This window comes from Nipponia nippon, unplaced genomic scaffold, assembly GCF_047370975.1.
Source record: "Nipponia nippon isolate SJK-2023a ecotype South Korea unplaced genomic scaffold, ASM4737097v1 scaffold_2, whole genome shotgun sequence".
NCBI classification, from domain to species: Eukaryota; Metazoa; Chordata; class Aves; order Pelecaniformes; family Threskiornithidae; genus Nipponia; species Nipponia nippon.
Genome location: NW_028262336.1, coordinates 119,594,668 through 119,622,556, shown reverse-complemented (window position 1 = coordinate 119,622,556; position 27,889 = coordinate 119,594,668). Strand labels below are relative to the sequence as shown.

The 27,889-nt window shown below is 41.1% G+C and overlaps 2 protein-coding genes across 8 annotated transcripts; one reads left to right on the top strand and one right to left on the bottom strand.

Moving 5' to 3' along the window:
* Positions 1-50: 50 nt before the first annotated feature.
* On the bottom strand, positions 51-23,980 carry MRE11 (MRE11 double strand break repair nuclease). 7 transcript variants are annotated; one of them, XM_087755975.1, is made up of 20 exons: positions 23,862-23,980; positions 23,279-23,402; positions 22,689-22,821; positions 21,605-21,765; positions 20,886-20,973; positions 19,808-19,949; positions 18,014-18,128; positions 16,832-17,017; positions 16,189-16,360; positions 15,372-15,452; positions 14,684-14,810; positions 12,683-12,786; positions 9,878-10,051; positions 6,953-7,015; positions 5,769-5,991; positions 4,708-4,791; positions 3,614-3,669; positions 3,074-3,141; positions 2,617-2,695; positions 53-1,480 (listed from the first exon to the last, which is right to left on the bottom strand). In XM_087755975.1, the coding sequence occupies exons 2-20, from the start codon at positions 23,296-23,298 to the stop codon at positions 1,430-1,432; spliced, it is 2,127 nt and encodes a 708-aa protein (XP_087612101.1). In that variant the 5' UTR covers positions 23,299-23,402; positions 23,862-23,980; the 3' UTR covers positions 53-1,429. The 7 variants fall into 7 exon arrangements, 6 of the variants coding, with proteins under 6 accessions (XP_087612103.1, XP_087612102.1, XP_087612101.1 ...); XM_087755976.1 differs by lacking the exons at positions 23,279-23,402; positions 23,862-23,980 and adding an exon at positions 22,047-22,141 and having other exon boundaries at positions 52-1,480; positions 21,605-21,746; positions 22,689-22,800; XM_087755974.1 differs by having other exon boundaries at positions 23,279-23,864.
* A 33-nt stretch (positions 23,981-24,013) lies between these two features.
* On the top strand, positions 24,014-26,795 carry ANKRD49 (ankyrin repeat domain 49). The gene is made up of 3 exons (XM_087755981.1): positions 24,014-24,113; positions 24,720-24,990; positions 25,828-26,795. The coding sequence occupies exons 2-3, from the start codon at positions 24,733-24,735 to the stop codon at positions 26,284-26,286; spliced, it is 717 nt and encodes a 238-aa protein (XP_087612107.1). The 5' UTR covers positions 24,014-24,113; positions 24,720-24,732; the 3' UTR covers positions 26,287-26,795.
* The last annotated feature ends 1,094 nt before the right edge of the window (positions 26,796-27,889 follow it).

Sequence of the window (27,889 nt, the reverse complement as noted above, 5' to 3'; positions counted from 1 at the left end):
ATAGTTTATTTAAAAAAAAAAAAAAAAGTCTAAACCCTCATCTTGAAGGGTATTTACAGCAGCTTGTTAATTGCATAGGTAATATTATAGCCTTGACAGCCTTTAATGAAAGGAAAGAGCCAGACTACCAAATTATTTGCCGATACCTTAAGTGGTCACACTGTTTGGAAGTTGCTACTAAGCTCTACACTAGAAATTTGCAGGTCTTGATCATTTTTATTGAAGTCTTAGGAAGCTCAAGGCTTGTTTGGTTCCTTGCTACAGCAATGGTTGTGTTCAGTGAGAGTCAGAGAAACACAACTGCCCAATCCCACCTCTTTGAAGGAGAAAATGCAAAGGCATGGCTGCAGCTACTCAACATATGCACTGTTTCTCTGACATGCTGAGGTGTTAACTGATGAACTCTTCTGCCCTTTTCCTTGATTAGCTCTAATGGCCATAGCTTTAGAAGAGCAATTTTTGGGGAGTGGGCTGTACAGAGAAGGAAAGAGAGGAGGAAGAAAAGGTCTAGGTCTTGGCTCCTTCAACAGAAGGAGTGGTTCCACCACTGTGAATACAACACTATTTTAAAAGCCTCATTTGGAGAATATTTGGAAAATAGTGATGACATTTTAGGGGGGTTACTGAAGCAGTGGGCTGAGGAAACATACCTGAAAAATGTCAATTAAGAAAAAGCTAAGAGGCAATGTCCTGCCCACTACTGGCTCAATTGCTTTATTCTTCAAGCAGCATTCCTTGTGAAGCTGTAAGGTTCTAGCCCTTACATCTTATTTACAGGGTAACAGCTGACAACGCAATTCAATCTGAAGTCTTTGGCACTTCTTGAATTACAGAGCAGAATTTGTTCCTGTATACTATGACATTTAATAACAGTGCAATATTGGGTTTAGTTCTCCTAGCAGAGTTGAAAATATTAGAACATGTTCCAGCTTCAATACTGAAAACGGTATTTTTGGATCAAACTATTACTCTTCACAGTTTTCAACTGTATCTGTAGAAAACTGAAAATAAGTACAAGTTTTGTTATACTGAGTCCATGTCTATATCCATACTTGCATACTACTATAAATTTACTTCTCTGCAAAATTCAAGCCCAAGAGATGGAGTTTTCTATAAAAGATATGATTGTTATTTACATTAGCATCCCAAAAAGAAAACAGGCTTTTAGAAGTTTTAGAAAGAACTTGCAGTTTCAGGCAATACTTCAGAATATTAGACACTCTAGTCTAATGCATTAAGCAACGCAACACCCAAATGATACCAAATTTGATGCTGCTAAAAAAAAACCCAACCCAAAAATATTTCATAGAAGTGAAAATTGAAAGCAAGCCACCATTTACAGGTAAGTATCATATATAGAATGCCTTGCAAACTGCTTTCCATTTTCTTCGCTATCTTTCACGGTCTCTCTTGTATAGCGAGCCAGAAATCACTTAGTTCTTCTTGATGTTGCAGTGCTTTTGAATGGATCAAATTCATCCTGCAATTTGTAAACAGATACGCATTAGTAGACCTAGGATGGATTCTGAGTCACAAAAAGTAGTCACCTTTGGATTAAAACAGAAAGCCTGGTCACATTATTCCATGTTTTCTGACAGACCTGGTTTTGTTGGTTTTGATATGAAGGAGATTATCCACTGATTTAGAAGTCCAGATCACAAATGTGCAGAGAATAGAAACTGAGTTTACGTCAGTATGATCAGAACAGCTACTTTGAAATAAGGAACAATCTATATTTCAGGTGTGACCTAGGAAAATGTTATCATTATGAGCAGCCCATACCTCAATGAAGTTATGTCCATATACATATCACACATCATAATTTACTGAGATTTGCATGAACCAAGAATACTGTTTCTTTTTGCATGTTCAAGCAAATATCTAGTGTTGTATTTCAGGTACAAGAGGAAGAGATAGCATAGTGGAGAGAAGGGACAAGAATGTAACATTTTCTCTGAAGTGGCCAACACCTGACATTGGCAAGGCTAGGATCCTGACCGTACACAACAGTCTGCTAGTCTGTGAAAACAAACTGCACAGTGCTTGACAGTATAATGGGTATTCTATTCAGTGCAAAACAGTGAATAAAGTTCTACTTGCTTAATTAAGGAAGAAACCATTTCCTAGCAGTTCAAATGCCTACCGCAAGAACAGACATCTTAAACTTGAAGATAGTGTTTTAAGGTTTTTTTAAAGTGTATTTACATAATTTGCAACAATAAAACAATAAAGTGCCCTGGAAAATAGCCATTTTTAAATGCAAAGAAATACAATTCTTCCTTTTTACAAGAATAAAATACATAAACAAATGAAAGGACATAGCCAAGCACTAGAAGAGATTACAGTTACTTTCTTCCCCAGGCAAAATAACCTATTCCACACATTTCAGGAATGACAATTAACTGATTAAGAACTGAAGGGAAAAAGGACTGGATATTTTCCTGAGATCCCTTCTAGCTTTACTTTTGATGATTATGTATATATTCTATGATTATGTATATATTCTAATTAAAGTGGGGGGAAGTCAATTTTACTCTGAAATGCTTTATTCAAATAGCTGTAAAACAGGACGCTATAGAAACGTACACAAAATAAAAAGACCACTATATGCCATACCTCATCTGACTCAAAATCAACTCCTCTAGATGTTTGGCTTTGTGAACCTCTTTTACTAAGTGAAGATGTAGCTGACAACCTTGAAACATACAAAGAGAAAAAAGGGCATCAGCATGCTCTCAATTACCAGACGTTCCAATAACTTTCCCTTCAACTTAGATTTGAACTACCAATACAGAGATCAAGAATGAACAGAAATAACAATAAGTAGAATGATTCAAATTCTCAAGCTACCATATTAATTCTAAAGCTCTGACCTAGCTGATCGCAATCAGTAGACCAATTTATTGTTATAGAAAGATCATCCACATTAATAGGTAAAAATTTATATAAATTCTCTAAGTAGTGTTATGACTTTCTTAAAAATCTGGTTTTTAAGGTAGTGAATTGTGGTGGTGCTGATTGCCAGTCAGAAACAAGATAGTCATGGTAGCATTCTTGACATGAACATACTGACCTTTGATTTACTTTGGAAGTAGGAACAATAGAAATGTCTTCTAGATCAGAGTCATCATAAATAATATCCTGAAAAAAATATATAATTTATAAAACTTTTCCACAGAATTTATTCTTGCGGAGAGATAATGCATAATACCACAGTACCATAGCACAGAACCTTTGGGGCTTTTTCCAACTATATACCTGCTTAGTTATCACACACACTTGACAGGCCTCCAGACTAGAACTGTACAATGTGCAAATACAGCACAAGTTTTGCTCTTCAGATCTTTGATCTTGCAAACCCCCCCCAAATACTCATGTATATACACTCTGTATCTTAGACTATGGTCACAAATAAAACATGGTCTTTGTTTTTCTCAGACGTACCAAAAAAGGATACAAAAGGTCTACAAATGAACATCCAGAAATTTACTGCTGGAACTGATAGCTTGGGAACATCTGCTGGTTTAAGCTAATGTTTTGACCATATATTTTTTTTTCAAATGAGAAGACAGCACAAGGCAGCACAACTTCACTCATGCAAGATGCTTCTTACCTCAGAGTAAGATTTAGATGAATTCAAGGTGGGCTCTGGTTTCAAAGACTTAAAGGCTAGAATAAAACAAATGTAGTATTTTTAAAGTGCTCACACAATAAAATGCAAACAACGTTATATCATTCTTTTTATCGAAGACCTGCTTAGCATGCATTTCCTCTGCAAAATACCCCGTAAAACAAACAAGCAAAACCCACCAAACCCAAACCAAAACATAAATTAAGCCTTTGCTAGAGTCTAACAACCCAGGGAGCTAACCCTCTGTGCAGCAGCAGGTGCTTCCCAGTCTGGCTGAAAACCTTCAGTAACTTTGGTTAAGAGGAAGAGAAAAATATTACTATAATTGATATTCTTGTATGTCTAACAGTTTAGACATCAACATGTCTGCTAAAATTGATTTCTCTGCAGTATTTTAGGTCATTTGCTGACCAATTTAAAATTTAGCAAATTGGTGATTAATTTAAAACTCGCTCTATCTTAGGGTATTTTGTGTGGGACTTAGGTATAGATTTGTGAGCAGTAGTTTTTCTTTAATAGTCAGATTACCTACACTGTTTCCTCAGAGCCTGTCCTCTGCAGCAAGGAACGGCTACTCTCACATATGCGGCTTAAATCGCAAATAAGTTTCTCTTCCCTAGTAAAAACTGGCATTTCTAAAACTTGTTACAATGCAAGACTAAATGGATTTGCATTAAAGCTTACTAACTTGTAAACAGCAGTCAAGTTTAAACTTTTTATCGAGTGAGGAATATTCTGCATAAAGAGATGCTATTAAGTCACATTCCCTCTATGCTTATTCCTTAAGGAACTGCATACAGTAAGATGTTCCCTACTTCCAGTTCTAGTCAGAAGTTCCTGACACATTTCATTTTACCCCGTGACAGTAGGATATCACTATTCTTTTTTTTTTTCCCCCTCCATTTTAATCTCTCTCATCACTGTTAGTTATCCTGTTTCATCAGAACCAAAAGAATCTCTCACAGCTGAACTGGACTAATAGAAATAAAGGCAATTAAGGCACTTCATCATTAAACAAACACCTTCATTACTATTTGAGAGAGCAGATTAGAGTAATGGACAGATTGAAGGCGTACCATCCATGATAGACATATTCTTGGCAGGCACAGATACAGGCTTGTAGGTTCTGCTGCTAGTAGCTGACTCTTGGGTAATGCTTCCTGTAGGAATAATAAACAATGTGCAAATCTGTTCAGTGGTTATTTTTTTCTTCCCTTTAATCTATCATTACTGAGTGGGAAGTCACTTAAAAACCTACATTCCTCTTTACTCCTTCACTTTCTTCCTTGAATCCAAGCCCTCCTTACACGCAGAACCGCTCTGGGTCAAGTGTTCAAAGCTCCACAGACACAGCCTCCTAACACGCACGCCCCTGCTCTGATGGGATCACAACAGGGTTGGAGCGCGTGCTCACAGAGCTAGTTAAAGGCACTAACCAAAGCAGCCCTAAGATGACTGCCTTTATTTCAACTCATCCTGATCTTAGACCTTTGGGCATATTACTGAAACAACTCAAAAGAGTATATTACTGCAAGGCCCCATCTTTTCTTTTTTTACTTTTATATATATTTATATAATATATAAAATACATATTATATATAATAATTATACATATATAATGGAAGTACATATATAATGGAAGTACCGCTATCACTGTAAAGCGCACAATCACACATAGCCAAGGAGCTATTTAATTCATTTTGCTTCGGAAACACTCCCCGTTTTCTCAGTCACTAGAAACAATGAAGTCTCTTGTAAACTGCATTAGGATAGAGATAATCTGTACCTCCTCTCTATATTGATCAAATGCATTACCTTGGGCAGTAACAAAGGTTTATCCATGCACTTCATTGCACAGACCTTCCCAGTAATGCATCTTTTAAGAGTCTACTATGTTTCCACAGCTGGGAAGCAAGATATTTTTCTTTTAATCACCTGTGAAAAAGTCACAACTTAAGCCTTGTAAGGCAGTCAACTGTACATAATATGACACCAAAAATATTTGTAAATAATTTTTCTTCCCAGTAGGTTTCCTTAAGCAACAAATTTCCACTTAATGGAAGCATCAGAAGAGAGTCACCTTTTAAAGAAAAAAGAGTCGGTAACTGCAGTACAAAGAATGTGAAGTTTTTCTTACCTCTTCCCCTTCGAGATGAACCTCTTGCTGTTGAATTTTGTCCTCTTGCCATTGAATTTTGTCCTCTTGCCCTACCTCTTGCTCTTCCTCGTCTTGGTGTTGCAGGAAGGCCATCGTCTGAATCACCAGTGCCTTTCATTCCTGTATCCATGAGTTCTTCATCACTGGAGGCTGCGACAAGAATTGCATCCTCAGATCTGTGGGCTCTAGCCCTGGTCATTGCCTGAAATGGAACAATAAGTGCTATAGGAAAAAGAATCTTAAATGATGAAATGCACCAGTGTTAAATCCTAGTTGTGATATATAGTTCTAAACTATTGAGGCTTAGAAGACTCAAATCCACAGCATTATGGAAGGCAAGTCAAAAAGCAGGGACAGTATTTAGTCTGTTTAATTTAGATGTGTACATATAAAGTAGTTAGCTAAGCTCTGACAACAGAATGGAGCTAGTTAATATTGTACATTGTCAGTGGAGTTTGGTGAACAGTTCAGGTCATCCTACGTCAGCTGTGTAGGAAGCACCCTCTGGGCTCCATTAACTTGATCTTCATTGATGTCAGTGGGTGCTTCAGACAACTAGATCACGTGAAGATATCTTGGATTAGGAGAACTGAATCTCACCCCAGGTGTCCTTTTGCTCAAAATTTCATTCCAGTCCAACATAGCTTGCAAAGACAAAGGAGCACCAATGCTGTCAGCGGTTGGCAATTCTCTTTGGAAAGACATATGCAATCTAGATATGAATCTCTGGGAGATCTAAGACTGAGATCTAAGATTGCTGATGAGGACAATAGTACCTAAAGGTTTACCAATAATACCAATTTGTTCCAGTAATATCACTCAATACAGCCCATCCACATGTTCACTGGTGATGGGAACACAAAGAGTTTAAGCTGACAGATCTCTGAAGATCACCTGTCTGGTCTAACCTCAGTTCAAAGCAAGAACAACTGAAGATTCAGGTTCACAAATTTGCACAAGAAAAGAGATCTCAAAAGCCAAATCCAGGAGTAGCTTAGGCACATATTATACCAAGGAAGGTTTAAAAAAGACTTACTAATTTTCCCGAGGCAGACAGGCACTTTTTGGCAAGGACAACGCTGAAGTATTGCTAAGTGACTTCATTCATATGCAGAAGTCACCATTCCATTCTTCAGCCTATGCTAAAAATTCAAAGGAGTTACCTCACGAACTTCCTCATCCTCTTCTTCGGTATTCTTTTTTCTGCTCTCCCTGAATTTTCGCACCTGAATAAAAAAAAGAATTCCCATCAAAATAACAGTTCATTTCATACAATAATCAAAACACAGTAAGTGAGAAGTCTTGATCACTGAATTATTAAGTCAAGCTCATGTGAGAGGCAAAGAAGAGTGCAAGAATAACTGAACAATTTGTTTAGAGCCTTTTCATGCTGTCCTACAGTTTAAGGATCTCACATTCTCTTAATAACTGGAGCTGCATCACTGGGGAGAAAAAAGCTTGGGACATGATGAAAAGTAGGAGGTAATATGTTCAAGAGAAGGAGAGTATACATAATTTGACAATAAGGGACAGTGAAATATGAACACCGGCAAGTGCTCAAGCCACACGGCCCAAGCCGCAAAGGCAGGGACTGGGCGAATGAAGAACCACCAACCGTAGGAGAAGATCAGGTTCCAGACCACCTAAGGAACCTGAAGGTGCACAGGCCCAGGGGACCTAATGAGATGCATCCATGGGGCCTGAGGGACCTCAGATGAAGTTGCTAAGCCACTACCCATCACATTTGAGAAGCTGTGGCAGTCCAGTGAAGTTCCCACTGACTGGAAAAGGGAAAACGTAACCCCCATTTTTAAAAAGGGAAAAAAGGAAGACCCAGGGAGCTACAGGCCAGTCAGCCTCACCTCTGTGCCCGGCAAGATCATGGAGCAGATCCTCCTGGAAACTATGCTAAGGCACACGGAAAATAAGGAGGTGATTGGTGACAGCCAACATGGCTTCACTAAGGGCAAATTGTGCCTGACAAATTTGGTGGCCTTCTATGACAGGGTTACAGCATTGGTGGATAAGAGAAGAGCAATTGACATCATCTACCTGGACCTGTGCAAAGCATTGGACGTTGTCCCACACGACATCCTTGTCTATAAATTGGAGAGACATGGATTCGACGGATGGACCACTGGGTGGGTAAGGAATTGGCTGGATGGTCACACTCAAAGAGTTGCAGTCAATGGCTCGATGTCCAAGTGGAGACCAGGGACGAGCGGCTTTCCTCAGGGGTCCGTATCGAGACCGGCACTGTTTAACATCTTTGTCGGTGACACAAACAGTGGGATCAAGTGCACCCTCAGCAAGTTTGCAGATGACACCAAGCTGTGTGGTGTGGTTGACACACTGGAGGGAAGGGATGCCATCCAGAGGGACCCTGAAAGGCTGGAGAGGTGGGCCCATGCGAACCTCAGGAAGTTCAAGAAGGCCAAGTGCAAGGTCCTGCACATGGGTCGGGGCAATCCCAAGCACAAATACAGGCTGGGCGGAGAATGTATTGAGAACAGCACAGAGGAGAAGGACTTGGGGATGCTGGTTGATGAGAAACTCAACATGACCTGGCAATGTGCACGTGCAGTCCAGAAAGCCAACCATATCCTGGGCTGCATCAAAAGCAGCGTGGCCAGCAGGTCGAGGGAGGTGATTCTGCCCCTCTACTCTGCTCTGGTGAGACCCCACCTGGAGTACTGCATCCAGCTGTGGGGCACCCAACATAAGAAGGACATGGACCTGTTGAAGCAGGTCCAGAGGAGGGCCACGAAGATGATCAGAGGGATGGAGCACCTCTCCTGTGAGGACAGGCTGAGAGAGTTGGGGTTGTTCACACTGGAGAAGACAAGGCTCCAGGGAGACCTTATTGCAGCCTTCCAGTACCTGACGGGGGCCTACAAGAAAGCTGGAGAGGGGCTTTATACAAGGACCTGTAGCGACAGAACAAGGGGTAATGGCTTTAGACTGAAAGAGGGTAGATGTAGATTAGATATAAGGAAGAAATTCTTCACTATGAGGGTGGTGAGGCACTGGCACAGGTTGCCCAGAGAAGCTGTGGATGCCCCATACTTGGAAGTGTTCAAGGCCAGGCTGGATGGGGCTTTGAGTGGAAGGTGTCCCTGCCCTGCCCCTGCCCCCCTGTCCAGGGGGGCTGGAATCAGATGATCTTTAAGGTCCCTTCCAACCAAAACCATTCTATGATTCTATGAATAACTGGAAAAGAAGGGGCAGAGAAGCAGCAGCAAGATAGAAAACAACGATACCGCCTCTTCGCATGCAACAAATGTTGCTATACTTGTACAACTAAGAAAGCTCAACTTGTCAAGTATGGAAAAAAGATATGATGGGTGAGAGGGAAAGAAGGTATTAGTCCAAAAGACAAACAAAAATATCCCCAAAGTGGTGGCACAGAAAGCCCATAGGCACTGATGGTTTATGGTCTCTTTCAACCCCTCATGAATTAAAGCAATCAGCAAGAAAACGGGTAGGTGCAACCTTCCTCCTCCCACCAAATTATTCTTTACACAGTGCACGGGTAAGCTGCAGAACAACTTGTCACACCATCTTGAATATTACAACTGAATACATGGGCTCACGTGGAAGCTCACTGAGTTGACAGAGAAGTCTATTAAGGGTTACTAGATACACAAACCAAGTTTGTCTCTGGGAGACCCTGAGCTGCAAACTGTTAGAAGCTAGTAGAGCACCTGAAGGATAAGTTTCCTTTATGCTTGCCCTGTTCTTGTACTCTTCCCTAAGCCAACATGAAAAAGCTAAGACATTATATCTACCACCTTTCTCACAGTAGATACATATATAATTCTACATATATTAGAGTGACAGATCTTTTCTATGCATGCGTATGCAAATAAAGTGAGAATCAGTATAAGCATACCTAAACTCCATTTTCAATACAAGCTTTTAAGCTATGTATTTGAAACTTCATCACCATATTTATTAATTCTAGAAAATTGCTAGAGGTGAGTGTTGCACATGCTCCACATACGGGCAAATTGATTAAACCAGGTTTTAGCATTGCTTTTTCTACTGTCTTGACCTCTCCTAAGGAATTAATATTAACAGAATATTACCTCCTCGTCAATTTTTTCTTCCTCTGCATCAGTGCGACGCTCCTTAAGAAACCTCTGTGTTTTTTCTAGTTGAAATTTCACCAACTCTTCTATGGCATCTTTTTCCTCTTTGTCCACAAACTCCTGCACTGCTTCTCCCATTCCTCTTTCAGTTAGAAGTGAAAGCTGTACTTTCTTTATAATTGGGGAAAACATTTTGTTAAGCATCTGCCATTAAAGAAAGCAAGTAATATTCCTGCTGTTCCAGATAAATATTACATTAAGTTGGTTCCAAAACCAGTAACATGCATTGAAGATTTCAGAGAAAAGCACAGCAATAAGCAAACATGTTACTCATCGTAATAGTTACAACCCTTCTGCTACTAGCATGTTATATCTACTTAACAGAGTATTTTCCAGACTCGTCAAAGAAAAAAGTTTCATAAACAGTAAAGAAACGACAGTACTAGTCATATATAAAATAAGTTGTCTGAAATGCATTGCTGAGAGAGGAGAGAAGGTAAATTGTATGCTTTCCTAGTTCCCCTCCCTCTTTTAAACTAAAGTTAGGATCAACTTGCAGAGGCACAAAAACACTATTAAAAACAGGCCCTGAATTATTACAGATACTAAATTACTTAGTTTTACTGTAAAATTCTAACATTAAAAAATGGCAGTTACAGAGCAGGGCAGATTATTGTTATGAAGCATTAAGTGCTATTAAGCAGAAGTCTACTCTATTGAAATGCAATTCTGTAAATACCAATAGTTATCACATGTTCATCAAGTGAGATGATATTCATCAAGATATTCTACATTAAGACATTACTACGGACACTAATTAGTAAAGTAGTAGATGCTACTGGTGGTTGTTTCACAGCCATTCTCTTCTCTACCCTCCTTACCAATACAGTAGGAAGAGACATTCTGAGAATGAAACCACCATATGGACAGTAACGTTTAAATAGCTATGCTGTAAACTACAGCACAGATAATTTCTTAGTAATAAGCATTATATATGCTTATTAATGATTTTTGATCCTTCCTGGTGTCCTTTAGGAACTGTTTTGAGGGTTGCATTAGAAGCATAAAACCTCCCCTGAAATAATGCTGCACAGAGGAATAAATTTTACAGGTATTATAAAATAAGAAGTTTACAAAAAAAACAAGATAAGCACCTCGAAAGAGTGACTGATTGTAATGATGCAGAACATTCACGTTGACTTTGCTACTCTGCTTTAAATATAATGTGGAACTGCACTGTGTCTGAGGGCACAAATACACTGCAAAGTAACAAGTTACTCAAAGTCAGCTGGTAATAGTAAATGGTATGGTCTCACATTGACCCTAGAGTAAATTAAGGTAACTTGTCACTCAGAGCATGCTGTCTCATCTTCCTCCTGTAAGAACATGACATATCACTGTCTCCCACAGCATTCTCCTGGAGAAACTGGCTGCTCATGGCTTGGATGGGTGCACTCTGCGCTGGGTTAAAAACTGGCTGGACGGCCGAGCCCAGAGAGTGGTGGTGAATGGAGTTCAATCCAGTTGGCGGCCGGTCATGAGTGGTGTTCGCCAGGGCTCAGTGTTGGGGCCGGTCCTGTTCAATATCTTTATCGACGATCCAAATGAGGGGACTGAGTGCACCCTCAGTAAGTCTGCAGATGACACCAAGTTGGGTGGGAGTGTCGATCTGCTGGAAAGTAGGAAGGCCCTACAGAGGGACCTGGACAGGCTGGACTGATGGGCCGGGGCCAACTGTATGAGGTTCAACAAGGCTGAGCGCCGAGTCCTGCACTTGGGTCACAACAACCCCATGCAACGCTACAGGCTGGGGGAGGAGTGGCTGGAGAGCTGCCTGGCGGAAAAGGACCTGGGGGTGTTGGTTGACAGCTGCCTGAACATGAGCCAGCAGTGTGCTCAGGTGGCCAAGAGGGCCAATGGCATCCTGGCTTGTATCAGGGATAGTGTGGCCAGCAGGACCAGGGAGGTGATAGTGCCCCTCTACTCGGCACTGGTGAGGCCGCACCTCGAGTACTGTGTTCAGTTTTGGGCCCCTCACTACAAGAAGGACATCGAGGTGCTGGAGCGTGGCCAGAGAAGGGCAACGGAGCTGGTGAAGGGTCTGGAGCACAAGTCTTATGAGGAGCGGCTGAGGGAGCTGAGGTTGTTTAACCTGGAGAAAAGGAAGCTCATGGGAGGCCTTATTGCTCTCTACAACTGCCTGAAAGGAGGTTGTAGCGAGGTGGGGGTCGGTCTCTTCTCCCAAGTAACAAGCGATAGGATGAGAGGAAACGGCCTCAAGCTGCGCCAGGGCAGGTTTAGGTTGGATATTAGGAAAAATTTCTTCACTGAAAGGGTAGTCAGGCACTGGAACAGGCTGCCCAGGGAAGTGGTTGAGTCCCCATCCCTGGAGGTATTTAAAAGGGTAGATGTGGTGCTTAAGAGCATGGTTTAGTGATGGACTTGGCAGTGCTGGGTTAACGGTTGGACCTGATGATCTTAAGGGTCTTTTCCAACCTTAACGATTCTATGATTCTATGGTTTAGTACAGGGCAGATGCTGCAAGTTCACGTGAAGAGTTATCATAATATTCTCAAACCAGTATGTGTTCACATACCCTATAAGACCTATATACAACAGTTACTTCTTAACCTAAGACATATATTTCATACTGGAATTCACATACAGTTATATAGGTAATAAATTCACTTCTTGGTGAACATCAGAGTCTTTTCAGGGTACACTACTTCCATTAAGAAAGTAAAAAAAGATAAAAATACTATATTCCATTAAAAAAAAAATTCATACAAGGTAGAAAGATACCTTCTCCGCTGTCTGAAAATACTGCTTTACAAGGTCTTCTACCCTCAGTGTCATCCCCTCAGAAGCAGGTCTGCCAACCAGTTTTCCAAAATTAAGATCACTGTCTAGAACAGAAAAGCACAGTGGCATGTCACCCATGTTTGCAGCTTTTAATTATTATCATCCCACTGACAAGAATAGGAAAAAAGGTTAATATATGCCTTTTAAGAACTGTGGTGCCTTTTATATGTAAGGGCTTTTTGTTCTAACTGTAGGGTCTATTGTCTGGAAACACAGGTAAACAGAACAGATGCAGTAACTGTACAAGACAACTCCACCTCTAGCAGATACAAAGTGTTCTTCTAACTACCAAACGTCTGGAATTATAAATTGAACGCTAGGTCCTGAAGGTTATTATAATTGAACTCTAGAAGATCGCAAATGGAAGAAAATCAAAGGACCCATCAAAGCACAAAGGCTTTTTTATAAGTAACTCTGTTACTAGAGAAGAAATTTTCCTCCAAAGCACGCTGACCGATTTTCAGTAGAAAGCGTTCATAGCTCATTAAGGCTGCGCCCCACTCTCGGGCAGCAGGACAGGAATGACAGAAGAAAAGGGTAATCAACTGAGGTTACCGTATACCACACACAGCAATATAAAGTGACCACAGACTGCTTCCAGACATCTGCCACATGCAAGCACAAAACATTGTTTTGTTAGCCTTGTTATAGAAGCAGCTATGACAAAAGAAACAATAACAACTTCTAAACTCATGGAGTCTTAACATCACCTGTACTGAACCATAGCATTATGTGTACACGTACTGAGTCTTGACTGCTTTATTAGCCACCTCCCTTGTATTAGAGGATATCCAATAAAGCAATGCAAAGAACCACGGTATTTCTTTTCGCATTCCCTTCTTGAAGCTGTGATGCACGTTAAGTGGGAAAATTAAAATGTATTGATGAAACATGGTGATAGATGTGGTAGCTATCTTGTATTCCAAAAATGTTAATGAGATTACACAACTATTAAAAAAAAAACACAACAAAGCAAAATAAAGCAACATCAATACAGCATAATTAAAAAAACCTCACTAAAAGCAGTTTTTATTCATGAAACGATGTTTTGAACTTTATAAAATGGACAGTGTAAGTAAAAACTGTTAATGGAATTGGAGTACTCAGAATGCACTAATGTGAAATATTAACAGTTCTTTAGCACAGGATGTTCTTGTGCAAGCTGCATCTTCATTAGCAACTATTACAAATCCAGTATTTGGGCAACATCTATTAACCATTTATTAAAAATTCTAGGCACAGTGAGAAATGTTGCAATAGTAACAGCTATTATTTCTTTTGCACAAATGCTTGAATAGAGACATACCTGGAACAGACAAGCCAAGAGCACCTCATACACAAGATTAATTAGGGCAAACAAAATGCTGTCACAGATTCAGACCTTTTTTTTTTTTTTTTTTAAAATATACAAACATCTCTCAAGCCCATCCCCTCCATTACTATTTTAGGTGTAAACAAATGAATTACTACAGCAATAAAATAAAATAAAAAACACCATCAAAAAAACAAAGGGAAAAAGCACAACACCCATCTCTCTTCCTGCAGAGTGCCCAAAACCAACCACCTCATTCTGAGAAGTCTCAGGAGTGAGATGTTTATTGCCTTTCATGGTAATTATCATGGAATCATGGAGTAACTCAGTCTGGTATGGGGCTATATGTATGACTATAAGCAACTCAATAAAGTTTGAGGCCAAAGAAAAAGGAATTATTGATGATTAACTGTCAGAAGCTGCTGTGCTGAATATCAGAATTTTAGACAAACCCAGAAATAGAACAGAAATACTTGTGCAATATATACACTTAAATGAAACTACTCCTCTTTACTCCTCCTATAACACATTAGATGGTAGACACCAAGCCTTTGCAAGTGCTGGGTAACAAAATAAAGGAAGAAGAATGAAAACCAAGGCAAGCCAATGATTCCTTCCTTTATAATTACCATTCTTCTCTTTTTGTTCACGATGCCTGAAAAAGTGTATGATGTCTTTTGGGTTAGCCACCCTATCCATGTACTTCTGGCTAAAACGATGGACACTGAATGGTTCAAAGCCACCTGTATAATCAACCTAAGAGAGGAAAGGAAAAATTTAAATACGAAACAAACAGAAATAGAGAAGGCACACAAATCAAGGAGTTTGTTACCCTTCAAAGGAAAAATTAAGGTAAAAAAAATAAGTCAACCTAAAATTAATGCTTTACTATACTATGCAAAACAGTTAATGGATAATAAGAGCTAATAATATTAACAGAATAGCTAATAACAGCCCAGATTCATAACTTGTTCCTAACTTGTTTCATTTACTCGTCTTCAGGAAAGTTTCCATAAATTAGGTTAGGAACAAACACAGGATAATATGACTTAAGAAAAACTTCTCTGTAAATAGCCACTTCTGATGCCCTTACTCAGACTAGCAGTGAAGTACCCTTATGACCAATATCATCCTTTACCACAGAATACTAGTTAAACCACAGGTAAAAAGAATCATGGTATGCAGGCAATTTACATTCGCCAGTACACAGTAAGAAATTTTATATATTATGTGTTTATACAAAAAGCATGACTCTGCTTTGAAACTTTTCACAGTGACCTTTCAAAACAAAGCAATCCAAACTGAACGATTTCTTACTCGTAATCTTATGAGAGGCTTCTCTGGCTGGCGTGGATTTCCCAAGCGTTCTCTTTCTGCGTTGTCCAGCATCAATTCAACCTGTGAAGCAGAATTAGAAATTCAGTTCCACTTTGTTCTCTTACAGGTGCCTGAACCCTTCAAATATGACTGAAAATACATCCAGCTGCAGGGGGAAGCTCTGAAAATAAATAATTATAGGATGCGCTCTCATTCCTGGACACACACATGTACCAGTATCCAGCCAGAAGGCATACGAATGAATGAGAAAAGAGTCACAATGAAAGGTTTATCACTCAGATATAGCGTAGTCTAGCAGTATCTACATCACTGATCACTCATACTATTTTACTTTATAGCCATTATCCTTTGCTAAGTTTCTAGTTCCAGAGAAAAGCAGGAAGAGACTTATACAGACCTAAGAACCAAGAGCAATTAATGCAGCTGCTTAGTTACTTCTGCCACTTCACACTGCGCAGCCCAGCTCTCAGGGTTCAGGTGCACGTATTTATGCTGGTTCCAAAATGCCCATCCAACACCGGCCTACGCTTAGGCGGGAGTTTTTGTACAGAGATGATGTGGACCCCCATAAAGCAGTTCCAGCCTACTTTAACAGGTCATCCCAGTCAAGGAATCTGGAAGCCAAGGCTGCAGTGAACGTCATGGAATTAGCTTCCTATGGAAACACTGCCTAAGTCCGTCTCAAATAATATGGGGCAAGACACAAGATTTCTCATCTTCCAGTCTCAAAACCAGTCACAGATCCCATTCCCTGTCCATACATTGTTATCCATATTCTGTTAGCATTACAAGTTACCTTTTCCATGCAGAATGCTTGTATTGCCTGAGTTACTTTAGGATTGTCGGGATTAAAAAGATCTGGATGATCAGCTAGAACAATATCCTCCATGTGAAAAGTTCGCACTGTCTCTAGAGCAATCTTCTGCATTTTCATTTTTCTCCCTTTAACGTGCAGCAAACCAATGTGTCTAGAAGGAGAAAGGTAACTTACTAGAAGATAAACTTAAGAGAACTATGGTATAAATATTTGTTTTAAAATCATGTTTACTTTTCAGGGACAAAAGTTTAAAAGCTATAGGAAGTTCTTGGGTCTGTACTTCAGGGTTGGCCCTGCCAAACTTCAGTTCTATTATATTTAGATTGTGCTTGTTCCATATACAAGCATATGTACACAGTTCCTTGCATTCCAATTTATCATGCTGTAACTCCTCTTAGATAAGTTCCATTTGCTTCAAAAGTTAGGTTTAATCCTAAGTAAAGCAAAAGTTATTCTAAGCACTGACTCCATCGTCTTCATTTGTTATGTCACACTCTGAAGCCAATACACACTATAACCCAAGTCCTTTCATACTTAATAGAAGTGTTTTTCCTTTCTCAACACAGCACACGAGAGACATAAGGCAAGGGATAAACAAGAACAAAAAGAAAAGATCACACACTTCTTCACAGCTTCTCCAGGGGACAGAGATGTCACCACTGAACTTCCTGGCTGAGAAACATAGAAACGTTGCTGTTCATTTTGGAATGGAGCTATTTTGCACTCATGTTCATGACCCCACACAACAAGATTAATAAAGTCGTCTAAAAACTGCTCCGGAATGTAGTTGGTAGCTCCATGTTTGCTCCTGTTCAAGAAAAGAAAAAAATAATTAGAAAGTGTACAGTCATGGGTGGGCAAGGGGGGAGTGAAGGAGGAGAAAAACATCAGTGTGATTTAAAGTGATATAAAAACTCCAGCAAAACTATCTGATGTACATTTCATATCAGCTACTCTTCACATTTATTCCTTACGGAATTGTTTAAAGTGTTTGGTTAAACAAAAAGGCAACTTACACAGCTCATTCTTTCCTGCTCCCCTCCTTTTATTTGGATCTCTCTTTTCTTTTTACTTGGCTTGCAAGACTTTAGGTTTTTTTTCCATATGAATGCTTTTATAGCACCTCATGGCCTTTTTTTGTTTGTTCATTTTGGTTTTTGAATGGTGGAGTAAAAACCACTGAATTAAACAGACATGGGACACCTCACCCCCCATCCCTTTCCAGAAGGTAGGGGAGATGGAGAAGTGAGGACACGTGAGGACACGTGAGGACTGCACTCTTATTTAGGAAAAATTATAAAAGGATTGGGAAAACAATTCTGCCTGTTCCTACTACCACTGCTGGGAGAAGTGTGGAGGCAGAAAGGACACATGCTGCCTATCCTCTATTCAAGAGAAACTGTAAAGTATGGCAGTGCAAGTGATGATACGGTACTTGTCAAATTATGATTCAAACAAGGACAGAAAATACAATATGAAGGTTAATGCTCTTTCAGCTCTAACAAGCAGACGTGACTTAATTATATGCATATTACACTACAAACCCTCCACTGCCCCTAACTATAAGAGTTTGGGAAGAGATTTCCCAATGTTCCTAGCTCATTTATTTCAACTCTTTTCCTTTATGATTCTTCTGTAAGAAGAGCTGTAAACCAATGCTTTCATTTGGGAAAATCTTAAGAAAACGGCTACTCACAAGAAGCACCAACTAGCATAGCTCCTTTATCACCTATCCTTTTCAGGGCAGTTTAATGAAGTAACACAATAAGCTTAAAAGTCACTGTAATTCATTCAATAGTGTTACCTATTTTGATGAATCACAAACAAATTAAACCAACTATCTTCATCTTCCTTTGGTCTCAGCATGGTTACTTGTTTATTGACAAACATACGATACAACCTCTCATCTGGAATAGCTCCTGGAGTGGACAAAATGAAACATTAAAGCATTTTTGTGTGGTAAACCAGCTCTTTATTTTATAGCATTTTTATTAGCAACTCTATTAAAAAGAGCATGAAGAACACAACTTTGTGGCAAGATCAGATCTTCATTTTCATGACCTAAGAAGTCTGAGGCATGATTATGAATTTGAACAGATCGAAGTATACATTGGCTATTTTACTAGAGAGGCTTCTGAAAATAAGACATTTTAACATGAAATCTACCTTTAAACCACTGCTAAAAGCAGTTTCATGAACTCCATCTGGTTTAAGACCTCTTGCCAGTTTTCTGTGCCAAACAATTGACCATGGGCAGAATTAAAAATATTAGAAGAGGTGTTTTGTTTCTTGTTGACAGAGTAAGAAGTATATTTTGTTGTAAAGTGGCATCTAAAAACAGATACGATTGAGAAGAGACGGAGTTCTTAAACATACCTTGAAATTCTCTACAAAACAATAGATAAACCATGAATTCTGCAAAGGCTGTGCTTTCCCACACAGCAGGAAAAAGTCTGCAGTACTTCTGAACAGTTTGTCACCGATTATTTCCTTGATGTTTTTAACAAGGGGGGGGAAAAAAACCCCAAACCATCCATACCCAGGGTTCACGATGCATTTCAATAAAATCCCATATGGAGTCTACATATCCTGTATGAGAACAAGTGCTCTCTAAATCAGAGAAAGTCAAGAGGGTATATAATCCTGGCACAAGCTCAGAGAAACATCTCAGGAACATTTTCATGCAGCAACACCCGTATTTTAGAAAGTTGTTGCATTTCCCAGTAATGATTTGGGGTATTATTGTGGTATTAGAACCCTCACTACCAACCCTGAGAACATCTAGCAAGCTTTTGAAGTATCTCATTAAACACATGAAATCATGGCCAACTAGGACTTAACTTATAGCTATAAAAGTTGCTTGGAAATAAGTGTTTAAGCACTCATGACTGGAAATAAAATAAGGGGAAAAAATTAAGATCTTAATAGTTAACTTCTCTAGACAGAAAGCAGTCAAACATAACCATTCTAAGTAAGAAGTGAGGGTAGAGGGCAAGGTAGAGGAGAAAATAGAAAGGGACAAACTGAAGTTGAAAACCCACCACAGAACACCTTTAAAATATGAAATTCTTCATAAGTTTCTTTAAAGAAACTGAGGTCACCTGTGACAGATGTTACTTATGAACCACTTCAGACAGACATACCAGACATTAGGTTTCTGCTCAGACAGTTTACGTCCTTAAATATAACCAAAATGCCACGTGAACATACAGTGTTTAAGTTTTACCTGAACAGGAGGAAATAAGTTTAATACACAACAGTAAGAATTTCAGAGTGTGATTGCCCTGACTTGATACACAGGCACTACCTACGGCTAACTTAAGCAGGGTTCATTTAACACCAATAAAAGTATAGAAATAATGTTATTGAAGGATTTATTTTAAAATTAAAAAATGCAAAGAAAAAAACCTGTCAGCCAGTGACAACGCAGCAGGAGGAGAAACGTGACACTGTCACAGAACTCATACGCTTTAATTTAGCATTACTTAGACCTTCATGTTTGTTGCAGCACTATATGTTTGTTCCAACTTAATTTAGACCTACTGAGCTTCAGCAATACATGAACGGTCTACCCACAGCCTGGCAGACTAATACTTACCCAAGCCGTACAGAGCAATTTTTGTTCTACCCTTACGCAATAAAATGGGACTAATATCTATTTTCTCGACGGAACTTGAACGTCCAAAGTGATTCAACAATCCTGCACAACTTAAAATATCCAACGCACACAGTGCATCTGCCTGTAGAAAAATATTAAGAAACAAATATAAAAACTTTGAACAGAACATTTAGTCTTTACAGTTTAAGTGAAACGGTCTTAAAAGGGAGAGAGAATCTCTTTCCTTAAGTAACTTCTGCAGTTGAAAAACGCTGCCACAGGTATTAGGGTTTTTTTAGTACTCACGGGTACAGAAGCAAATCCCTTTTCCATACAAGTCTTGCTTCATTTGAACAACATGAAATTAAACATTAAATCATTCAGAAAAACAAAACAGAAAAAAAAAAACCAACAAACCGGCCAAAGTCTCTAAACTACTACAGAAAATTATCTGGTTAAGCTAACTACTTCATAGTAGGCCCAAAGTTAAATTTCTGCTGTTAAAACACTCATCTCCATGACACACTGCTATTTGATATAAAATGAAAAATTATTAAATCAATGCACATGCTTTGCTGCTTTCTAAATGTCCTTTTCCTGCTTACTTTTAGTTATTGATTTTTAAATTAGCATTTCATCATTATTAAATTATGTTACTTGAAAATACAGGATGCATATCAATTGTATACGCACAAGTCAAAGTATCAAAATTCCCCTTCTTTAAGAAAAAAGCTTTCAGTCTCTACAGACAGAATTTGTTTTAGAAACTTTCTGAAAGGCTGCCATTTCTTGGCATGAAAAGTGATTCTGTTTTCCATGACAGAAGTCTATGTAAATTAAGAATTTCAACATAGTTCATATGGATCCCTTAACTTCTTTTCATTCTCTTTTTTAATGTCACACTTAACTTGTCACTAATTAACAGAATTCCTAAAGATACACAAAATATTTACATGAAGAGTGGAGCAACTGACTAAAACTAGCCTGTTCTCCAAGAACTGTATTTCTATACAAGTCTATATTTCTATAATATTAATTTTGTAATACAACAGTATAGTACAATTATGACAATAATTACCCCTGTGGGATCATCATGATTGCCATGAATACTAAAAATTGGAATAGAAATGTTGAGATTTCTATCCTGATAATTCACCCATGGAAACCTGAACAAGAAGAGGAAAAAAAAGTTAAACTCTATCTGCAAATTTGTGGACAATTCCCAATATTCTCTTCAAATTAACGTCCTCACAGATACATCACGACAGCACCACAATTGAGTACTAAGTGGCCATGAATAAGCTTAAGCTGCAGAGCGTAAGAAGATTCTTACTCTTGGACTGGAATGGCACTTCCCACTGGGAAGAGGGTAGCAAAAATGTCCTATTTTTTTTGAGCAAGCCTATGAAAAGAATTGTATAACGTGTGTGGTACGTGCAAGAGCAGCAGACTGGGCTGTGCAATCTTTGTTTACACACAAAGAACTCTGCTGGTTTTACCACAGCAATTCTTGAAAATTGGTTTACTTGCATTGTACTTGCAGGATAGAAACTATGTATTGCATAAACATATCAAATGTCACGACACATTCAGAAGTTTCTCAAAAAATTGTGTGCATTCCTTTATAGACTTAAATTATAAAAGATGATAGGTGAAGTCATCCCATAAGCTGTCCCACACAAACAGGCCTAAAACTTCAAGGTTCCAGTCGCGGAGGATATAAATCATGAAAATCACAACACGTTCACCCAATACACAAACCAAACCTTACACCGTAATTTATAGGAACATACTTACTTGCTATAATGAAAATTCACTGCCTGATCACTCAAAATTTCAAACTGAACAGGACGATCACCCATGCAGTATTTTCTTAGTGACTCCAAACAAGAGTGTACTGTTTTTCTGGAAGGTTTGTTTTCATGAAAAAGGTCCCCACCTAATAAAACAAAGTCCACCTGTATGTAACAAAAAGCTCTATTATTTTAATACAACAACATTTTGTATTGCCTTGAGAGACTTCTAAGTACATTCTTTAAACTATTTCTTCTAAGGATTTCCACATACCCCCTCATATCTGGACTTCTAGGTAAAAGGAGCTGGTAGTTGCAGACATGGTATTTCATTTCCTCATGAAACAAACATTAATTAAATTATTCATTAAAACAAAACCAAATCCAAAAAGACCCATTTGTGAAGAGCTATAGGAGAAAACAACTGATAGTGTTGAAAACAATACCAGTGAAGTGTCTTAATAAGGGTCTCCAGATTGGCTCCTGAACATTTTTGTTGACAGGCATGAAGAGATACGTTATCTTTTCATTGCTGTGGTACCTAGTGGGAAGAAATCAGTAGCTTTCGCCACATCACTTTGAGAAGATACTAGTTGCAGTTTCTGTATATATTTAGCTTCTGAAAAAGCTTTAGTGGGGAAAAAAAAAATCATCTTCATCAAAATTACACATAATTTAACTACAAAACATTCAGTCATTAAAAACAGAAACAACATTTTAAAAATTTCTAACTTTTTTTCCTGCTTTCTGAGTTGTCTGAAAACTTTGTATCACTACCTTCACTCTCCCCAATTATTTTCCCTTCCTGAAGTGACAAACACTCTCTAAATACTGCTGGAACTGGTGCAGGCAATCTGAAACCACTCTTAATGCAACCAGGGTCATAATTTAATAAGAACACTCTCAGAAAGGAATAGGCATTTCTTTTACTAAAACAGAAACGTAGCTGGTTACAATAAATAGTTTAGTTTATTCATTTAATTTGATATTAATAAAGATTGCACCAGGACTAAGCTTTATAGCTTCTGGCAGGTTGGAACGTGTTTTCCACGGCCTCACTCCTTCACTTTCCCAAGAGCAGTACTTACTTCATTTTTTTGAGCATGGTCCAGAATTTCATTGAAAGTTACAAATGTATCATTTCCACGCACCGGATCCTTCTCCAAATAGCCAAGATGAATATCAGTAGCAATAAGTATTTTAAAGGTATCTTCGTCATCCCTGAATAAGACAGGAAAATTTGTGTTAGAAAGCAATATACCTCAGAATTTCAACACAGACTTTATTAAGGTAAGCTGTTCTGTCCAAAGTCATTAAATACACAGGAGATTTGTTACAGAACTCCATCAAAATATCATTCCTGCAATATTCTCCAAACATTTCACTACTTTTATTGCAAACAGCACTTCACCAAACCAACCAGGCTGACGATTTGGTTATCCCAATCAGCCCGCTCTAGTAAAGGGCTGCAGCCATCTCAAAGAATCCTTTGTATGTTTTCTGCCTTTAAAAAAACTTGGTGAACAAACATTCAATTTCTCTCTTTGCACTGGTAATCTACATATATCTATGAAAGCAAGTCTGCTGATCCTAAGGACATGAGCGGAAACACAAACATCCAAAGACTTGCTATCTGACATGCCAGAACTGCACAGAGCTGCGGACAAGAGGAGCTTACTGCGAGTTGATGGCGCTCATCTTCGTGCCAAGACTCCTCGCAAAAAGGCTCTGGACACAGCTTATTGCGTCAGGTCAGGAGGTCGGTTAACTCAGTTTCTATCTTCATAGATGCTACGAAAAGCCTAAGAAACACAACCAGAAAGGAAGCAGAATGAAGGGCACAGTGAGCCCAGCCACCAGTTACCCCATCTGTCACTGGTGACCCTCGCCTGCAAAAACCCTCGGGCCAAGGAAAGCCCCGGGCTTGGTTCAACCCTTTGCTACCGCGCAAGAGGCACGGCGACCCCGCGGGGCGCCGCCAGCCCGCCCCCCGGGAAGGGAGCGCTGCTCCTGACGCCTCCCTCCCCGGCCAGGCCACCCGGAGAGACGCGAGGAGCCTGCAGCTCCACGGGAACGGCGGCAAAACGTGAGCGGGCAGGAGGCGGGGCGGATGGGCACGGCGGCACCGGGTCTGCGGGACGAGCACGACCACCATCGGGTTCAGCAGCGGGGCGCTGCCCAGCTCAAAACGGAGGGCGAGGGGGGAGGCCGCAGGCCGCCCCCGGGGGCCCGCGTCCGTCCCGTCCCGTCCCGTCCCTCACCCCGCGGCCTAGCGCGGCCACTGGCCCCCGCGCGCCGTTTCCATGGCGCCGAGAAGGGCGGGGCCCGCCGCCGCCGCCACCCGCCGCTCTCGCGAGAGCTCAACCGCGGGGCCGCCACGATTGGTCAGCCCCGGGCCGGTGCCGGCAGCCGCTGGCGTCACGTCCGGTGGCGGAAGGGCTCGCTGGGCGGGTGGTGGGCGGTCCCGGAGGGTGGCCCCGCCCCCCGGAGCGCGCCCTCGGCGGAGGCGGCCGGTGCGTTGCTTTGCGCGGCGGGTGGCGAGCGAAGCTAAGCGGGGCCGGGCGGGTGGCGAGCGCGGATGGGAGACCGGGGGCGGGCCGGCCTGGCCGCCGGCAGGCAGGGCCGGGGGAGCGGGGGCCGGGGGTGGCGCCGCCCCCCCCCCCCAGCCTCGGGGCGGGCTCCTGCGGGGCGTCGGGGCGGGCGTTGAGGCCCTCCCGGGGCGGTGCGGCGCCCGCGGAGGGGAGCGGGGCCTGGGCCGGCCCGCCCGGCCCCGGCTCGGGGCGCAGGGGCGGCGGGCGGGGCCGGCTCCCCGGGCGGGAGCAGGGCCGCGGCTTTTCTCCCCTGTTTTCCCCGCACCTTTTGTTGGTGAGGGGCGCGGTGCTCGGGGCGCGCTCCGCAGGAGCCCGCTCGGCCTCGCCCCGCCGCTCGGCGGCCCGGTCCCGGCTGGGGCGGCCCGGGGCTGCCCGGGCGCCGACGCTGCCGGGGGCTCCCCGGCAGAGCCCCCTTCGCGGAGGGTCCTCGGCGTCGCCCCGGAGCCCCGCTCCGCGCCGCCCGTCGGGTGCCTTCGCTGGCAATTAACGCACGGACTCTACATGCGGTCGTGTATCTGCTCCGTACAGCTGCAGGCTGAAAATGAATAAAGACAAACAGATCGGCGGGGAAGATGATGACAGCGAGCTGTTCGAGGAGTTTATGGAGAATTTTAACCAGCTGGAGCTGCTGGAGACACACAGGCATTTGATTCCCGTAGGAACTCAGAGCTGTTGGTCAGGGCAGTCTGACGAGGACGATGACGAACAAGAAAGAAGCGAGGAATGGTACGAAATGCAAGAAAAAAAAATGGAAAAAAATCCAGAGAAATTGCTGCTCTGGGCAGCTGAAAATAATCGGGTAAGGCATTTACTCTGTTCATATGTACCGCGGACAAGAATGCTATTCTGAGCAGATATCTACAGTTTCATCCACAAACAAAAACTGACCGGCGCTTTCCTTTCTCTCTCCAAACTCTTTTGATCCGGTTTTGCAAGCCGCTGTATGTAAAACATCTCCCTTTGTAGCCGCCCCCCCCAAATATCTCTGGATCCATTCGCTTTCAGAACAAAAGCTTTGACTGTAGTGCAAAGCGAAAGTAACAGCACTCTTCTCCAGCTTCTATACACTGAAAGCATGGCAGGCTTTCTTCATGGCAAGTAAGCCTTTTACCTGGGGTGGAGAGGGTGTATCCGAAATCTTATTTTCTCAAAAGCTCCGTATGCAGATCATGGGTGACCGCTTTCCTGTCTTTTTATGGAAAGAAAAAAAAGCTTTTTATTCTTGGAAGTGAGGGAGAGACGACCAAGATTCATGTTGCGTGGCTTGTTGCCCCCTTGTGTACATTTATTTTCATTCGTTGCCTTTCTTACGCACGCAAGCTCCATCTGCAGTCCCGTGGAGGTACTTAGGTCTTCACAGTGAATGGGGAGAGGGGGTAAGGGAACGGTACTCCTAAGGCATGGCAACTAGTGTTCATGTTGTATCTCTAAAAACAAAACAAACCCACCCAAAAAAACCCAAACAAGCAAACAACCCACCCCAGTAACAATAACTGGTTTCATTTTAAGATTTCTTGTTGCTCTTCAGCCTTTCTGAGACTGACAGAAATTGCTTTTCCATAAAACTTCAGAACAGTAAAAGCCATACATCTTGCTTGCGGCGTTTCATATTAAATTCCCTGTTTTCTTGAAATAGCTGAGTACAGTGAAGAGGCTCCTTTCCGAAAAGCTGGCTCCCGTTAATGCCCGTGATGAAGATCAGTACACTCCCCTCCATCGCGCTGCCTACAGCGGGCACTTGGACATGGCACATGAATTGGTCGCCCAAGGGGCAGACGTTCACGCGCAGACGGTGGACGGCTGGACGCCTCTGCACAGCGCCTGTAAGTGGAACAATACGAAAGTGGCCGCCTTCTTACTTCAGCAGGGTGCCGACATCAACGCGCAGACAAATGGTTTGCTGACGCCGTTGCATATCGCTGCAGGAAACAAAAACAGTAGAGAAACCCTTGAGCTCTTGCTGATGAATCGCTACGTGAAACCAGACCTGAGGAACAACTTGGATGAGACGGCCCTTGACATTGCTCGGAGGACTGATATATATCACTACCTTTTCGAAATAGTAGAAGACTGCATAAACGCTGTGTCCCCATAAGAGTTGTGGTTAAGCTTGTGAATGTGAGGTTTGCTGCCTCGCGTTTGTGTTTCTGCATGTTCGTCAGTGGCGGTCTGTCTCTTCGCAACGAGGTTTTCATTTGAGATGCTTTAGGATTCTCCTCAGGCGAATTGTCTCTTCTTGCAACACAGCTCCGTGGTCTCGCTCATACTTTGAAGCGTTACTACTGTTATTCACGGTATTCAGAAAGTCTCGGTAATTTCAGCGAGTCTCCGTTTTTAATTAGTGAAAATTTAGAGGGGTTTTTGTAATTGGTCTGTACTGTCAAAGCAGGAGGGAAAACTGGAATATTTACTTGATGAGAAAGAATTCTGGCTTGGTTATGCAGAGTTTATTACAGCTCACTTGAAAATTATTTTTTGAGAAATTTAACTTTTTTAAAACTGCATGAAAGCTCAGAATGAATGTAACTTATTTGGGTGATACACAAAATGTTTAGTGATCTCGGTGTAAGGCTTATTACAAAATAAAATATTTAACCCTCAGTATTTTGTTGTCATATTTTTAATTGAAAGCTCCATTATCAATGCAATTGCCTGTTGAGAAATCAAAAGCATTATTCATAGGATGATAAAGTAGTTTCAGTTTATTTTTTTTCCTGGTACTTTTCAAGGAAATTGCTTTCTATAAAGATCCTCTTTACTTTTCCCTTGCAAATTAAGTTGAGGAGGAAAGTGTTCCTGTCATGGATATGGCATTAGTTAGAACAAGTGAACTTCAACTGTATGAGGATAAACAGCCAACATACTGTTGTGTCCAATTTAGTTACAGCTAATTTAGTGCAGGACACACTCAACAGTGTTTCTCTTCCACTTTTGAATCCCCAGAGGGAATTCCTCATTCCAACTCAAATATTAGGACATCAGCAGAGTTTAAAAACTTTACTGGTATTTTTCCTCAAAATCCCTTAATTTCCAGACCATTCATTTCTTATTTGACACCTTTTTAATTTGCGATAGCTTGTATTACTAATCCTAGGCATTCGCATCCGAGTTGGGCTTCCGAAAGTTCTGGCAGATTTGGCTGCTGTCATTTAACCAAGCTCAGGGGGGTGGGGGTGGGTTGGCTGCTTTGTTTCTTAAGATTTTGAGGCCTTTAGCATGCACTTGCATGCAGGTTCTCTCTGCAGTCATGCCAGCTGGAATCTCACTGCTTTGCAGTGGAGACTTGGGACCCTTCCTCTGAGGTGTTCTTAATCAGGTCTTAGCACCGAGTACTATTTGGTTTAACTGAGCAGAAAAATGTTAATTAATGCTATAAATTTTCACAGGAGACATCATAATTTGCTGCTTCTGTTTGTCAGTTCTGCTAGCAAGTGAAAAATTCTATCATTTTTAGACTTTACTTGAGAGTTTAATTTACCTGTGATACTATTGACATCAGCTGCATCTCAGTCTTTCAACTTCTTTCGGAGAATCGACATCTCTGGATGATTTAGCTATCTGTGAGAGGTCCAGTAATGTACACTTCCCATACTTTCTTCTTTCCCCCACCTTGGTTCAAGTGTAAGTTTTAGACAAAAACCACTACTAAATGCAAGTATTTAATGAGTGAGGGTTTTTAAGTACCAGTACAGTACCTC

Excerpts from the sequence above, each read along its gene's own strand:
- MRE11 (XM_087755975.1), bottom strand. The coding sequence starts at position 23,298 with ATGAGCGCCATCAACTCGCA. Across the intron at positions 21,766-22,688 it reads ACCATGCTCAAAAAAATGAA|GTGGACTTTGTTTTATTAGG; the intron begins GTAAGTACTGCT and ends TGTTACATACAG. Across the intron at positions 2,696-3,073 it reads ACTTCCAAAGTAAATCAAAG|GTTGTCAGCTACATCTTCAC; the intron begins GTCAGTATGTTC and ends GTATGTTTCAAG.
- ANKRD49 (XM_087755981.1), top strand. The coding sequence starts at position 24,733 with ATGAATAAAGACAAACAGATCGGCGGGGAAGATGATGACAGCGAGCTG. Across the intron at positions 24,991-25,827 it reads GGGCAGCTGAAAATAATCGG|CTGAGTACAGTGAAGAGGCT; the intron begins GTAAGGCATTTA and ends TTCTTGAAATAG.